We start from the raw sequence: 16,306 nt of genomic DNA, 5'->3' as shown, positions 1-16,306 counted from the left end.
TCGAGTTGTGCGGAATGTTTGTCACGTGATTAAAGTTGTCAGTGTTTTGAAAATTCTCCAAAGAGTTCAATTTTTGTGTGGTCACGTGGTTTGTTTGAGGTTGAAATCCCCTCATTGGATATTGTTTTGCAAAAGCTTTTGAAGCAAGCTGTCCACACACGAAGGAAGTACCTCATAGGAAATGCTTACATTATATTATGACGTTTCGTTGCAGTTGCCAGTCGATTAAGTTCCTTAAATTTTAAAGCTCATACTCTGCTCAATGCCAAGGCAACTGGTTATTAAACTTTCTATGGGCTTTAGCTGATTAAAAATTGTGCTTCATTTGACTTCCGTTTTATTGCATTGGATTTATACAAATACCAAATTGCGTTAAAGAAATTCCGATACCTAGGCTACAACTTCCTTTTACCCAGTTTCTTCAGTGTTTTCAATTTGAAGCATCGAGTCAGTCGATTACCTCGTGAGAGCAACCAGGTAAATAAAACTCACATGATCTATTTGAATCACGTAGAAAAGGAAACCGGTTTCCATCGTAGCGTCAGGCACTCCTTTATATTCGAGTGATAATTTTAATCTGGTTATTTCATAGAACAACTAGTTGTGAGAAACCAAAGCCTCTACAAGTATGCCAAACTTCCAGGATTAAGCTCTCAAAAGAAGCTTTTCCAGTCCGAGGGTAAAGATTCAATCAATCAATAGGCTATCATATATTCTGGCGATTTCGAGTCAGTTTGCCCACTTACCAAAGTTTAAATGCGTAAGTACTTGTCTTGCCAATATAGACCTACTGTACATTCCAAAGCCCACACAGAATGTCAGGAAACATTATTAATCTCCAACTATAGTCAGTGGTAACTTAGACTGGCAGAGGTGCTAAAAGAACTTCCCAGTCCAGGATTAAACTTTCAAAAAAGCTTTCTCAGTTCATGAATGGCTTTAGTGAAAAAATGAAAGATTTGATACGAAAAAACGACCCCATTTTCAAACTCAGCTACCCAAATTTATCCTAAAGACAATATTATTGTTCACGCACCGGAAAGTGTTGAATTGTGAAATCTCTCTTTCTGACGGTTAATAAACGTAGGTGGAACCAGGACTACGGAATCATAGGGATTTTGAGCTCTTCGGAGTCGGCCAGTGATAAACCGAGGAGTCGGAGTCGTATATTTTTTCCCGATTCCACTGCCCTGGATAGAACTGTCTTCGATCATCGCAATTGAAGCTTTCTTTTGCGATCAAGCAATGGCGCTTTAGCTCTCGGGGTATGCGCGTGAGCAACGCATTTTAAGGCCAGTTTTTTTACAATAGCATCCAGTAGAAGGATTAGTTCACACGGTAGATAAAGCAAGAGCTTCATTCTAGCAATCTCGGTGACCGGACCTATGTCAGTGGTTCAAAGCCTCTAGGCTGCAAGCATGTGAAACTGCCCGGATTAAACTTCCACATAGGCTCTCTCAGTACATGGAAGAAGATCAATCAATTTATAAGACGTCTTATTGGCGATTGCCTTTTAAACAGAAACTTTTTTCTAGAAAACAATGATGAAAGTTTTATACTCACAAAAAACAACTTTGGTTGGTTGATCAATTTTCACTTAAATCAGTATACAAAAAAACGTAGTTGATTACAAGCTAAACGAACTCTGATCTTGGCGGTAAGATAAACTGCGTTCATATGCAAGCTTAAAGTTGATTATTAATTAGCGCAGGCTACGGCAGTTTTATCTAAACAACTTATTGTGGCTTAGCTAGAAGCTATCTCGTAGGCGTAAAAGTGTCGTAAAAATAACAGCGTAAAAGTGTCATTTTGACTGCTGCTCTGTGCAAAGAAGAATAAGTCATGTATCTGCAAATTTTATTCATCGCCGCTTGCTTCATAAAAGGTGAGAAATTTTTCAGCTAAACTTTAAATCGTTTTGTCTATCGCCACCGTAGAAATTTGAAACAAATTTTACTTTTTTTTGTGCATTATTCTGAGGATTTACTGACTCGATGATGGTTGCAATCAGTTGTTCTATGGTAATTCAGTTAATAACTTAATAAAGCTCCTGCCTGTTTTGATTTAGACCTGGGATCGGAAACCACTAGGCCGTGGCCCGGTCCGAAGGGAATTTGGCCAGCCGTGCAAAACGAAAGTCAAATAGCTAGAAAAATTTCTTTTTTTTATCAAAAGGGCTCATGTTAAAAAAAGGCTCATGTTAAATACGATATGAAATAAATAAAATATATAAGTTTTGTTTTTAATGATGGGTAAACATTTACTACTAAAAATTATCAAACAAAAAAAACAAGAATTTTATAAAGTTATCTTAAAAAAGAGCGAATAACATAAAGTTACAAAGTGTATTCAGCATAATACAATATTCCTCTAATCTTGGCATGCTTTAGATTAGTTATAGGCCTACGCAGACTATTTGTCGGATACTTAGCCGGAACTTCTCACAACTTAGTAAAAATTATTCGAAACTATTAAGCCATGACTGCTTTGTTCGTAAGGTTGATGGGAAATATTTGGCACCCAAGCAGATGAAACGTGGCTAAGGCTATAGATGTTTTCGTTGTTTTATATTTAGAAATAAAGCAGTTGATATAATAATAGCCTTAGTAGCCTACTTCCCTACTAGTCGATAGCCTTATTCTGTAATATTGACAGAGAAGTCCAGAGAATAACTTTGGATCCGGCCTGAGATGATTTTAGGAGCTAGGAACCTTTCTAGGCCCAGAAAGTTACAAACACCGACGCATTAACTTTTGCCATGGTGCATTTTTAGAGGTGTCTTATTTTGGGGCCTGGAAATGGCATTGCTACCGGGCCTAAATTAACCTCAACATCGATCTGTCTAACGTGTCCTCTCTTGTCAAACCCACCTTGCTGCTTTCCTTTTCAACTTGCCTTTTCCACAATTTCTTGGGTCTTCCTTGTTTTCTACGACCCTGCACTTGCAACTCCAGCGCTCTTCTCAAAATATCATCTTCATTCCTTCTCAAAACAAAACTTTTTGCTAATGATATGCTTTTTCAGCTAACAATGCAAAAGGAACCATTTACTATACTGACCCAGAAGGTGGAGTCGTCACAAGTCCAGGGTTTCCAAATACGTATCCGAATAACTGTGAGCAGAAATATCTTATAACCGCCCCGGAGAACCATCTTGTCGTTCTCAATTTCACACTTTTTCAACTGCAAAGTTGGCGTGGAAGCAGACGTACCGATTATTTAAAAGTAAGTTTTGATATGAGTGTATTCGGTATCTTTCGTGTTGCTGTACTCCACTATAGCCTATTGACTGCTGAGGTTTTCTAACGATTATCTGTTTTTACCTGTAATAACTACTTTTTGCGTATCTGTTAAGACTGTTATATTAGATCGAAAGATTTATAAATAGTGAAAGATTTAGATCGACAAGAAAAGCAAGGAATTCAAAACTTGTGTTTTAAATTTAAAGATAGCTTATTCGCATTTCTACGTTTGGTTCCAAGAAGGATACTGGCACTCACATGACATTAGTGAGCAGGGAGCATAATAAAACCACTAAACAATTTTGTTGAAGTAGTAGCATCACCCAGCGGCGATGTATAAATGGATTACTCGCCGCTGGCTGACATTGCATTAATGTAGTAACATTCGCTATTTATTTTGCTGAGTATAATGACAAACAACTTGTGGAAACACAAGCAATGTTTCAAAATAAAAAATGATAAAGAAACTCTACTAGAGGCAGAGAACATTATGAATAAGTTAAAAATAAAGTTTTATCAGTGATTAAAATCTTCACTTAGGCTACTGATCAAAATTTTGTAGGCTATTAATGCAAATTTTGCCGTCTGGCTAATAGATATAGTTTTTGGCATCCATCTGTCTTCAACAATGTCCGAGTATTGCTTGTTTGATTGTTTAAACACTTGTTTCCCCACAGTTTGTTTACTGGCAAATAGTGGGAGTCATAAGTGTTCAAAAATATGTCTCGGACAACTAAAAAATATTGCGTGAGACGAGAAATTAACAGGGCTGTTGATATCCGATTCCTCTGTCGAAAAATCTAATATTGCTTGTTCGGTTGTTTACTAAATCTCATACATAACAAAGCAATCTGATGTGGTTGATTTCCTTGTGTTTGTACCCCAGATAACAAACCCGTCATTTTTACATTGATGCAACGTCTGCATACGTTGAATCAGGGTAAAACGGGTGGATTTTGCTGTCTGAGAAATTGTACGTAATTTTTCATGAGGGCCACTTTATCATGGGATTTATTAGTTTGGTGACAACTGTTACAATTTTATTCCTGCATTCTCTGCTAGTCGTGTGAAGAATTAAATCTCGGTATGTGTCACATGGTAAAGCAAAGGATTTCTCATACACAAAGACACATTTTTCTTCCTTTGTGTGTGAATCGTAAATCATGATAATAATAAAATTGTTATGTGCCCCTACCATTTATTGTTAGTTGTTAGTGTTGTTACTGTACAACTGCTAACGTCTTTTAGCGAAATGGCTTATTTTTAATTTTCTTACATTTATGCATTTACAGCTTTATGTAAGAAAAAATGCATTTGATACCGTTTTTGAAACCTCCAGTATGACCAAACTGCTATATTCAGTCACATCTTCTGTAAGCCTTAAAATTTTGCCATATTAGAGACAGAATTTCTCAGCTGGCATAACTGTTTTTAATCGATACGATATATTCATTTTGATAAATAATGATGTGTGTGATGGAATAGTTCGTGATTTATTTGCAGATAGTGGATGGAAAGGTGAGGAAGAACCACAAGTTGGTGCTTCGTGGATATCATGAAACTCCTCTTGTTCTCTTGTCTAAAAGCAATAGCTTTCGTTTGAAGATGATCTCAGATCATACATATTCATACCAGGGATTCAAAGCCAAATATTATTGTAAGTCTGTGGGTTATTTATATTAGGTTTACTTCGTAACGTTTTTGTTTGTCCTATCCAGGCCCACACTCGGTGGTTGAAGATTTAGATTAAGTGGACAGGAAGGCAAGGAAGCCAATCTTCGTGTCCTCCTTCAGGCATGCCTTTAAGTGTCTTGCCAAAGATACAGCCGCATGCTTTTGAGCGGTGTCGAACCGGTGCACTTTCAAGTGTTGGTCCAGCGTTCTCATCAGTTGGCTATGCAGCCGACGCAAAGCAACGCTCGTAACGTTGGCAAGAAGGTTCACCGGGGCATCTATTGACCTGGGCTTGGAATTTCTTCAAGAGCTCAGAAACAGAACAAAAACACAGTAGGCTATATAGTAGGGTGGAGTGAAAACACTTTTTTCCTCATTTTGCTTAGCTTGGGGTTGGAAAACTTGCCAATTACTACCAAAAACAGTTGTGCAAAATTAGAATGTAATCTGACGACATCTTGATCTGCCACCAGCTACTTGAAAATTTACTATTTCCTTCTACGTTAGGGTGGATCAATTTAGGGGGGTGCAAAACTTTTTTTTCTCATTTTGCTTAGCTTGGATACCCAAAACTTGCCATTGGGTAAATAGAACACTGTGTTAAAAGTATATTTCGATCGAACAAATTTTTGATCTGCAACCAGGCCATTACTTATCGACTAAAAACGCAAAAATACATGCATTGTGTTTGAATTTGACGTTAGCATAGAGATTTATTGCAATGCAATGGACATGATAATATGCATCAAACTTCCTCGCTTTAGATGAAATAGTCACGTTTCGATTCGAACTTGGGCATTTCTTGTCGTGATTCAATGCGTGAGCGTATAAATCCATCTCGCGAATTAACCCCGCACACCGCCGCTGAAGCTTCCGTCACCAACTTGACGCACCTTTCCACCACCAGTGTGTGACAAGGAAATCGAGAAAACAAAAGTTCTGAAGTGTCCTTAGCTGTCGTAGTTCTTTGTCCCCATGTTTCTTGTTACAGGAGTCTCGGTAAGATTGAGAGCCTGCCAGTCAACCATATCGTAGGATTCGTTGGCGTCTAACTTTAAGGGCGGAATGCAGAATCGTCGCATTGTTCTCTATTCGCGATGGCTTGATCGAGCTTTCTGAATTTACTTGAGTCCAAGCTCACGGACTATCACTACCAATGGAAAATGTAAGGTGGCAAATAAGAATCACGCCCTTGCAGTGAAGCAGGAATTCAGCTGGCTCTGGAACGCCCCAAGCGCAGATGCCCATTTGTCAGCCCCCTTCAGCACCAGAGAACTTGCATCTGTCATTAAACAAGTTAAAAATGGGAAAGCACAAGGGCCCGATAATATCTCTCCAGAATTCTTAAGGCACTGTGGTCCCAAATGTTTGGCACGGTTGAAAATCTTTTATTTTGCTTGCCTGACCCTCCAGACCATACCTAAAATATGGCGAAAAGCAACTGTAGTGGTGTAACAGAAGAGGTTAAAGCAGATGTCATTGTGACAGAAGTGGTTGAGCTAACATTCTGTATACATAGATCAAGCACTAAAGTTGCTCCACAAAAGGTCTTCTTTATTGATTACCCAGCAAGTCGATGTCATCAGATAGCCGAGACAAAAACAGGTCACGCCAAGTTGTGTCAATTTGAAAAGAGAACGAATATTGCCATGCTAGGGTCTTTTATCACGAAAGTATTCATACGCCGGTGCTGCCAGGCGCATTGGAAATGAATTAATAAAACATGAACGTTGGCTAAACAGTAGAATTATGGAATTATAAGAACGTTGGACTGCACTGCAGAATAATGGCTGGTGACGAATATAAGACAGCAGTCGGTACAGTGGCACTACTTAAACCAAACAATCCAGCTGATGATCCCAAGAGCTATCGTCCAATATCACTATTCTGCGTCCCATATAAGATCCTGGTTCGGCTCCTGCTATCTAGACTCGAGCCAGTTGTTGATCCCCAGCTATCAAAAGAACAAGCTGGATTTCAGCACGGACGCTGTACGACTCATCAAGCAGTCATGCTGACCGAGAATATAGAGAAAAGTTTCCAGAAGGGCAACAAAGCAGGAGTAATCTTGATAGACCTCACTGCTGCCTATGATGCTGTGTGGCACCAATGGTTAACCCTAAAGCTCGTCCGCATGATCCCAGACAAAAAGGTAGTGCGATTTCCTGCCAACATTCTGGAAAATTGGATCTTTTTGCTGAAGACAAGTGATGGGCAGTGCAGACGGCCCAGCCGCTTTGGAAACGGTGTTCCGCAAGGATCATGCTTATCACCTCTACTATATTTAACATTTACATCAGTGACATGCCAGAGACTACGTCACGCCAGTACGGTTATGCTGATGATCTGGCACTACTCCATTCTGAATAGTACTGGCATGTGGTAGAGGAAGCAATTACAGATGACATGGCCAAAATCGCAGACTACCTGAAGCTTTGAATGCATAAACTGAGCTTGGCAAAGATCACTGTCACACATTTTCACCTTTGCAACATTTAATCTACGCGCCAATTGTTAGTCTTAACGGAAACCCACTCCCACACAACCCAAGCCCCACCGACCTAGGAGTGAATCTCGACCGACAATTAATCTACTAATACCATGCTGAAGCCTTCCATGCTAAGCTATCAGCACGCAACAACTTGCCGAGATGCTTAGCTGGAACATCCTGGGGTTCTAGTACATCTGCACTCCATACCGTACAAGTGCTCTTGCTCTTGTTTACAGCACCTACGAATATTCTTCCCTCACTTGGAGCCGCAGCGCACACACTAGCAAAATTGACACTGCCCTCAACACCACCATGAGAATAATCACTGGTTGCCTGCTTCCAACTCCCACTGACTTTTGCCGGTGCTATCCGGCATCGCCCCAGGTAGACTGCGTAGGGAAAATCACGTACGCAGTCTAGTTTTACAAGCTATGTCAAGAGATGACCATTGACCACCTCCTCAACTAGATTGTCTTAAATTCGCACCCTCAAAAGCCCCAGGGCTTGAAATCTCGACACCCCTTTTCCCGACATGCTGCAGCTATCTGTAAATCCAACTTCCACATTACCGAAGTTTGGAACAGTGAATGGAGAGAAGTTGCGAGACCAACCCAATTCACAGTCCCTCCCAATACCAACACTCCACCTGGAGCAGAACTACCTCGGAAGGAATGAGTGAAACTCAATCGCTTGCTGACTGGGGTGGGCCGTTTCAACAGCAACATGTTTCAATGAAGCCTCACCGACTCACCATCTTGTGCATGTGCCTCAGAATCTCAGACTGCATAACACATTATCTACCAACGTCCTGTATATCGACCCCAAGACAGGTCTCATGCAAATACACGATACTGTTCTCCAGAGAAATAGATACTTCGCACACTCAGAAAACATTACGTTGGCCATGATCACAGATGAGAGGCAAATAATCCGTGAGCTTGGACAAGTGAATTCAGAAAGCGCGATCAAGCCATCACGAATAGAGAACAATGCGACAATTCTGCATTCCGCCCTTAAAGTTTGACGCCAACGAATCCTACGATATGGTACGATACGATATGGTTGACTGGCAGGTTCTCGGTCTCACCGAGCCTCCTGTAACAAGAAACATGGGGGCAAAGAATTACGAGACACGATTGCAGCTAAGGACACTCCAGAACTTTTATTTTCTCGATTTCCGTGTCACACGCAGGTGGTGGAAAGGTGCGTCAAGTTGGTGATGGAAGCTTCAGCGGCGGTGTGCGGGGTTAATTCGCGAGATGGATTTATACGCTCACGCATTGAATCACGACAAGAAATGCCCAAGTTCGAATCGAAACGTGACTATTTCATCTAAAGCGAGGAAGTTTGATGCATATTATCATGTCCATTGCATTGCAATAAATCTCTATGCTAACGTCAAATTCAAACACAATGCATGTATTTTTGCGTTTTTAGTCGATAAGTAATGGCCTGGTTGCAGATCAAAAATTTGTTCGATCGAAATATACTTTTAACACAGTGTTCTATATACCCAATGGCAAGTTTTGGGTATCCAAGCTAAGCAAAATGAGGAAAAAAGTTTTGCACCCCCCTAAATTGATCCACCCTAATGTAGAAGGAAATAGTAAATTTTCAAGTGGCTGGTGGCAGATCAAGGTGTCGTCAGATTACATTCTAATTTTGCACAACTGTTTTTGGTAGTAATTGGCAAGTTTTCCAACCCCAAGCTAAGCAAAATGAGGAAAAAAGTTTTTCGCCTATCTAAATCAATCCACCCTACTATATAGGCTATATTTGTAAGTCATATCTTGTTTTTATGGAGCTACTTTGTTGGAGAGTTGATCCAGTTTGCAAATCAACCGTTTTTATGGCGATTCAACTCCAGCAGTCGTACCATAGATATCTTATATCTATGGTCGTACTAACATAACAAAGACACGAAGGTTTACTAGCTTGGTTGGATGTTCTCGCTCTTAGTCAACCCATTGCATTTTTTGTAGGAAATGTTTTTTGTGACGTAACAGTAGGCCTATCAGGTGGCGATTCGTGCAACATTTAACTTGGGTAGTAGTTGCCAACATTCATGCAACAGAAGAAATGAAAGTATTTACTCACTCTCGCTGTCTTTGAAATACATAAGTTCAATGGGATGAGTCCAACGATGCTGCAAGTGTTGGTTGGTTTTTGAATCTTTATCCTCGGACTGAAAAAGCCTTGATATGTTATTCCTGGTAGTTTGGCATACTTGTGGACTGTAGACTTGTAGAATGTAGAGGCTCTTGACACAGGGCCGGTCACCGTAATTAGTGTAATATAAAGTGTAAAATAACTTGACAATCAATGACACATTGTAACAATTTTAAGTTAATTTTATTTCAATGTCAAATTGTTCTGAAAATAAATTTGACGATTTATTTTCAGTCATAAACAAAGCAACGTATTGCAACAAAACCGCTCTTGAATCACGTCACACTTCAATTGTTTCGTGCATTGACGAAATAAAAGATTATGCCAAGCGTTGCCATGTCCAAAGTAAAGGTTTCAACAAGGTGGTCCAATGTGAAGAGGGTGAGTTCATTGAACTGACCAGATCAATCAAACCAGCATTGACAGAAGAAAGCGTGAGACAATGTGAAGATACTGACATGGTAAGTTGAAAAGCCAAAATGCTTCCAAGTTGAGTATGGGAATATTTGTTTGGTTAACGTTAACTGACATAGAGTGGGAGTCATAGGTGTTCAAAAGTATGTCTCGGGATCTAAAAATATTGCGTAAGACGAGAAATTTACAGGCTGTTGACATCCGATTCTTCTGTAGAAAGTTCTAAAAAAATCGAAAGCAAAAAGTAAAAAATTGATAGAACTAAAAAGGGTGAAGACCTAACTCTAATCTAAGCAATTCCGAGAACGATTTAGTGCAAATCTTCAGAGCAAACTAGGTCCGCTCCCGTGGAGTAGTCTCTTAAGCGCCTAACTTCACGAACAAAGATACTTCAGGATAGCTCAGTTGGTTAGCGCGTCACTTCTGGAACGAAGAAGCTTCAAGATCAAGAGGCGCTGGTTCGGCTCTTGGGGTGTGCGCTTGAGCAACGCACGTTAAGGAGTGCTTTCCATTCAGCTGCATCTAATGAATGAAATAATTCCCTGGCAACAAGACTTCAGCAATCGGAAGCTTCAATCTGTCAATCTCGGTGACCGGGCCTGCGTCAGTGGTTCAAAGCCTCAACAAGTATGCGAAACTGCCAGGATTAAGCTCTGCAAGAAGCTTTACCACTCCAAGGATAAAGATTCCTACATTCACTTAATCAACTTATGATGCAGCGATGGAATGTTTGATGAATCAACACATTTATTATTTTTAGGAAACTTGTCCGTATTCTTTGGACGAAATCCTTGAATATTACGAAACACACATGCTTAGCTATTCCGGCTTGTCTGCTGAAGAAAGGGAGGCCGCAATGGCTTCAGCTGATTTCGACTTACCAAGTTTTGGAAGGTCTGTAGGATGTCCTTTAAAATTTTGTCGTGTTTCGAAAAGAACAAAGAGGTTTCTCACACCAAAGAAATGTGGCAATCTGAGTCGTAAGTATTAACTAAACCAGCGCTTTTCAAACCTTTTTTGGTCGACCGCATATCAATCAATTTCGAAATCTATCATGAACATTGATTTACTGCAAGTTATTTGTATGTTTCATCAATGTACCGCATAAGCTGCCAGCAAAATCATTCAGTTTTGCTGTCATGTAAAAGGTGCGGCTGCTTTGTGTACAAATAATCTTGGTTTGGAACTTGACATCGGTTGGTACTGATCTGATAATCAAGATATTTAATAATTGTCGGTCTACTGTAGCATGAAGCAAATATTCTTTTTCAAAGTTAGTTGACACTTTGCAGTTTTGCGTTGTGTCTACAACATTCAAATCATTAGCCTACTTTCGGGGCACCTTTGCGACCCTCTCGCAGCCCATGCTTTAGGAAACTCTGAACTAAACTACTAGGATCATTTAGTTTCGCCTACTGCAGCATTCGACAGTGCAGCTGAATTTATTGACCAACGTTGATCTTGGTGAAAGTACAACTTTCTTTCACCGTTAGTGTTCTTTTTCCTGAGAAATACCGTTGCCAGGGGTCTAGGAGGTACTATTGGACCCGGGATGATATTAGGGGTCTGTAACCTTTCAAGGAGTCTGGTAACTAAAAACCCACGGGCATTCTCTGGATATAGGCCTAGTTCGTTTTTCTTAGAAGTTCAAGGCCCGGGGTCTCATTGGCACTGAGCCTATATTTTTCTTTCAACGGCCTTGCCCTTGAGTGTCATTGTCACTCTGCCAAAGAAACAATAAAAATTAGGCATAAAATATAAAACACAAAAATCCAAAGTGAAAGTAGCCTACTAAACAAAGCAGCAAAAGACATCTAGGCATAAAAAGACGGGTAGTTTTAGTAGTGATAGTTATAAAAATTCTTCAAAAAATACAATTATATTTTATTTGTAATTTGGCAATTCTATTTTAGGTTCCCCATGGAGAATGAAGTGTATAAGATGCAGATTCATGTTGAATTGTGGAAAACGAAGTGGAGGTTATTTCAGCAAAAAGCGTTGAAGTGCCGAACGTTTCATTATGATTTTTTGTGATTGTAAAGTTATCAAGAAACTTCTCAGACCGAAAATCCGTCATTTTTACATTGGTTCAACGTCTGTAAACGTTGTAGATGTAATGGTCTACGTGGTCAACGTCTGTAGACGTTGAATCAATGTAAAAATGATGGATTTGCTGTCTGAGTTTTGTACATTTGTACATGCTTTATAGTAATTTGTTTTATGTTCAACTGCAAGTTTGTTGAAGTTCGTATATCCTGCATATAATCTCATCCGAATACGTTGAATCAGTATCATAATACGTTACTTCAACATGAATACCAGTATACCACCAATGAGCTCTTTCATGACTCAATTTCCAATTGTGCAAAAGTTTAAAAAAAAATCTTCATTGAAATTACCGGTATGTCTTATGTTTAGCGTAACGTCTACTCTACAGTATACACCTCTGTAACTACGTACACATGGCAAACTTCTTTAAAATCAGCCACATTGGAGACACTCGTGCGAGTGTCGTTAGATTTAGATGGTCCCGCAGTACTGGATTACAATCCCGATAAAGCAGTTATTGCGTGGTGCAACGATTCTATTGTAGGACGTCGCCCAGGCCCAGACTTCAACAACGCTAAGTTGATCATTTTAGCATTGTTGCAAGTTTAATTATATTTACTTGTGCTATCGTTATTTTTATTTTGTATTTTGGCCTCCAAGCACGCAGATTTGGCCGCCGAGAAGGAGCTCCCGGTAGGCCACAATGGCTGCCGAAAAAAAAACGAGTTTTAAGGCCTGTACTGTGTTGCAGTTGCAAAATTTTGTGTCGTAAATATTATTTTGAGGCAAGAATGAAAGATTATAAATAGGCTAAAAGCAAACACCAGAAATTGTTATATTGCAAAATGTGCAGTAGCTTACATGACCAAGGGCACCATTGCCCTCCTGCCCCTCCATCTGCAGAAAAATTGAGGGCCCTGCCCCCCCCCCCCGGTTCCGGCGCCCCTGCGTACACTGTAAGCGTACAGTAGGCTATATACCAAAACTGGCCAAGTTGAGCTTCAGAAAAGGCTTTCTCAAACCACCAATTCACTTCTTTAATAACCAATGGATCTATAAAAATGTATCATGTGATTAACTACATATAGTGAGAAATATTACATAGCTTATTTTTATATTTGTAAATGCAACTAACAAAATGCAATTATTGTTATCAGGGGATTGGGATTATTCAAAAAACTAATTTATTGTAGGTTCCATAGGCCATGGAAAACAAATTGAAGTAAAAAGGGTTTAGTTCAGCAGAAATATTTTCGTTGGTAGTGCTCCTGAGTTTAAATCTTGAATAGTTCTCACGATTGCGCATAAAACAAATTTTCTATTTATTGTTAAGTTACCGTCCTTTGGTAAAAGGGGCACAGCGTCACTTGCTTCACTCCAAAGTTATTCAAATTGCCCTATTGGGTCTCAATGTTAATCTTGCTTTAATTCTTTAACCGTTGTCGCCTCACAAATTGTGATGCCCCTCAATTTTAAAGATCCGATTTTGTTGATGTAATATATTTCCATTGCTTGTTTGATTGGAATTTAAACGTTTTTGTGACGTCATCGACAATAAAAATCTTTCAATGTGATAAATTCTTCTGTTTCTTCTATGGATGTTTGATTTTTGTTTTGTAATAAATTTTACTGTTCATGTATCGTTGCTTGTATGACTGCGATGTACAGTAGCGTGAACAAGGGGGTCCAGGGGACACGTTTGGACCCGGACCTGATTTTTAGGGGCCTGAAATCTTTCCAAGGGGCCCGAGAACTGGACGAAACCTCAGTGTATTTTTTGGATATAATGCGTGTTGGAGTGAGGGAATATCGTTGGTACCGGGCCAAATCATCCTCGCAACGGCCCTGGCTGTGTAGCCCATGCCTAAACGGCGTAAACTAAACATGGCGGCTCTCCGCGGTAGCATCATGACAAACAAAACTTAGGAAGTCACTTTGTGAACCACCCCTCCTTTGATTATATTCCGAGTCAAAGACGTGTTATTGCCATGCTACTGTAAATATGGCCAGTGGACCCAAGTTAGCTAGGTCGGCCTCACTTAGAATTCACTTTAAAAGCGCTACTGCCAGTTTGTGTTATTCCGGGTTGATGACATCTCAACTGTTATACTCCTTTCCACTTGTCAATGCGGTTTCGAACAAAATATAGAAATTCTTTACTGTCGCTTCACAGTTAATAAGGTTCTTAGCAAGTACATATTTTACATCATTAGGCGTTTTATTACCCCAACTTCTACTAGCCAAGTCACAAAAAAGGTTTATGGCAATCGTGCTTGAAGTGACCCGGCTGGGCATTGAATCTACGCTTCCCAAAGGTAGTTTTAAATAAAGGCACTAACCACGCTCTCTACTTTATGCAGCTGTCTATGACAAGACAGTCTCCAAGAAACGCAGCACATCATGGTTGATATTCCTTGAGCATAACCAACTCTGGTGTTGGTTTGTATCAGAAGCATGTTTAGCTGATGTTTCCTGTGATGTAGCCTACATCGTTTTACTACGCACTTTCATCGCAAAACATCTCTTACGTGAATTGCATAGAGTGCTATACGCTCCTGCGTCATTTCCAACGGCTAGTTTTAAACACTGATCAATTTTATTGCCAGGAAGCTGATCTGCCCACTCGCTGTTTACTACAGAACCATCAAGCTAGCCTTTGTATGACATTCTAATACATACATTATTTTGGTCATCAATGTGTTGGTAAACAAAGGTTATATAAGTGGTGTTGTTGAAAATGTAATCACCACAAAACATACGTTTAGTATCAAAGTTAACTGAAGAAAAATGCACAACTTTATTTGCATCCTCTGAGACAATAGACAGATCTACGCTTTCAGGTAGCACAAAAGTGACAGCACAGTAGATGCATTTCAGCATTCACAGAATTTTTCTGCAGGATCAGGCAAGATTCTTTAGAGATGGTAGAGCTGCTAAAGTCCAGGCTCTTCAGGTTTAGGCTGCGTCTGGATTGGACCTTAAAATATAGCCTCATTATCATGGCAAGCTTTCATTGCATTAAAATCGTGAGCAATTTGCACTTAATTTTAACAAAAGTTGCAGTAAAAAGTTGCATTTATGCGCAAGTATTTTAAAATTATTAGGGTAAGTTATAAGATAGGCTACTGTACTCGAAGGGTTCTGTTGTATAACCCAACAACTTAAGACTTTCTTTTCTGTACGCTATCGATCATGCATACATTTTGATGTTATTGAGATTTGAAACCTACATCACAGCATTTCGCTGTCAGCTCCTGCAGAGCTGACAAATACGACAGTGATTTACTCAAGCGATCTATTTACATATAACGCCAAATATTTCTTTATTATGCAAATCAAAAAGAATAGAACCATACTAGAAACAGTTTTACAGCATGTTTTTTTAAATCACACCTTTACATTTTGTGCAATACTTAATAAAAGTTGCAGTAAAACGTTTGCATGTAAAATATAAATAAGTTGTAAAAAGTTGCAATATAAAATTCCTACAAACAGCTTAAAACATCATACAGTAGAATTCGCCTATAGTGACTTTTGCTATAGTGACACTTCGCCTATAGTGACACCTGTTGCAAAGTCCCGCTTGCAAACCATATGTTTTGCATAGAAATGACTTCGCCTATAGTGACTTCGTGTATAGTGACTATCAGTGACACCACATTTCTGTTCCCTGGGCTCAAAAATTACCGTATAAGGACACTCGTTAGTTTGTGATGCAATAATATGTTATACTTTATCCATGCGCAAGCAAGATGATAAAAAAGGTTTATGAGCAGGCTTCATAGTTGTGATGTAGGCTAATAAAAGCGTAGGCGAAGTGGCTACTGTAGCTGCTAGGCTATTTCCAGGCTTTCGTTCTTGTGAGTTGTGATCTCAGTTCTCTCCGCATAAGCCAGGTTGATTGTCATTGTGTAGTTTGTCGATCCAGCACAAATTTCTAAGTTTGTACAATGCCACTAAAGAGAAGAGCGTATTCGTTAAAGGAAAGATATGAAGTCGTGAAAGCTGCAGAAAGAGAGCGTAGCAAACTACAGTAGAACTTGCATATAATGGACACGTATATAACGGATAGCCGTATACAACGGACTAATTCTCCAGTCCCTTTGAGGAAAACAATGTAAAATACCTCGCATATAACGGACGAATTTCGCTGGTCCCGACTGGTCCGTTATATGCGAGTTCTACTGTAGTCATCTGCGGCCATTTTACATTGATTTCGTCTATAGTGACACTTCGCTTATAGTGACACTTTTTCTACGGTCCCTTCA

At 39.6% G+C, this 16,306-nt stretch overlaps 1 protein-coding gene across 1 annotated transcript; it reads left to right on the top strand.

The window, feature by feature from the left end:
- The first annotated feature begins 1,749 nt into the window (after positions 1-1,749).
- On the top strand, positions 1,750-13,678 carry LOC145784506 (uncharacterized). The gene is made up of 6 exons (XM_082596334.1): positions 1,750-1,885; positions 3,025-3,224; positions 4,745-4,898; positions 9,810-10,036; positions 10,750-10,969; positions 11,903-13,678. The coding sequence occupies exons 1-6, from the start codon at positions 1,843-1,845 to the stop codon at positions 11,989-11,991; spliced, it is 933 nt and encodes a 310-aa protein (XP_082452460.1). The 5' UTR covers positions 1,750-1,842; the 3' UTR covers positions 11,992-13,678.
- Positions 13,679-16,306: the final 2,628 nt, after the last annotated feature.

This window comes from Aplidium turbinatum, chromosome 15 (genome assembly GCF_918807975.1).
Source record: "Aplidium turbinatum chromosome 15, kaAplTurb1.1, whole genome shotgun sequence".
In the NCBI taxonomy this organism is placed as follows: Eukaryota; Metazoa; Chordata; class Ascidiacea; order Aplousobranchia; family Polyclinidae; genus Aplidium; species Aplidium turbinatum.
The sequence above is the reverse complement of the archived record's forward strand: the minus strand, read 5'-3'. Positions and strand labels throughout refer to the sequence as shown.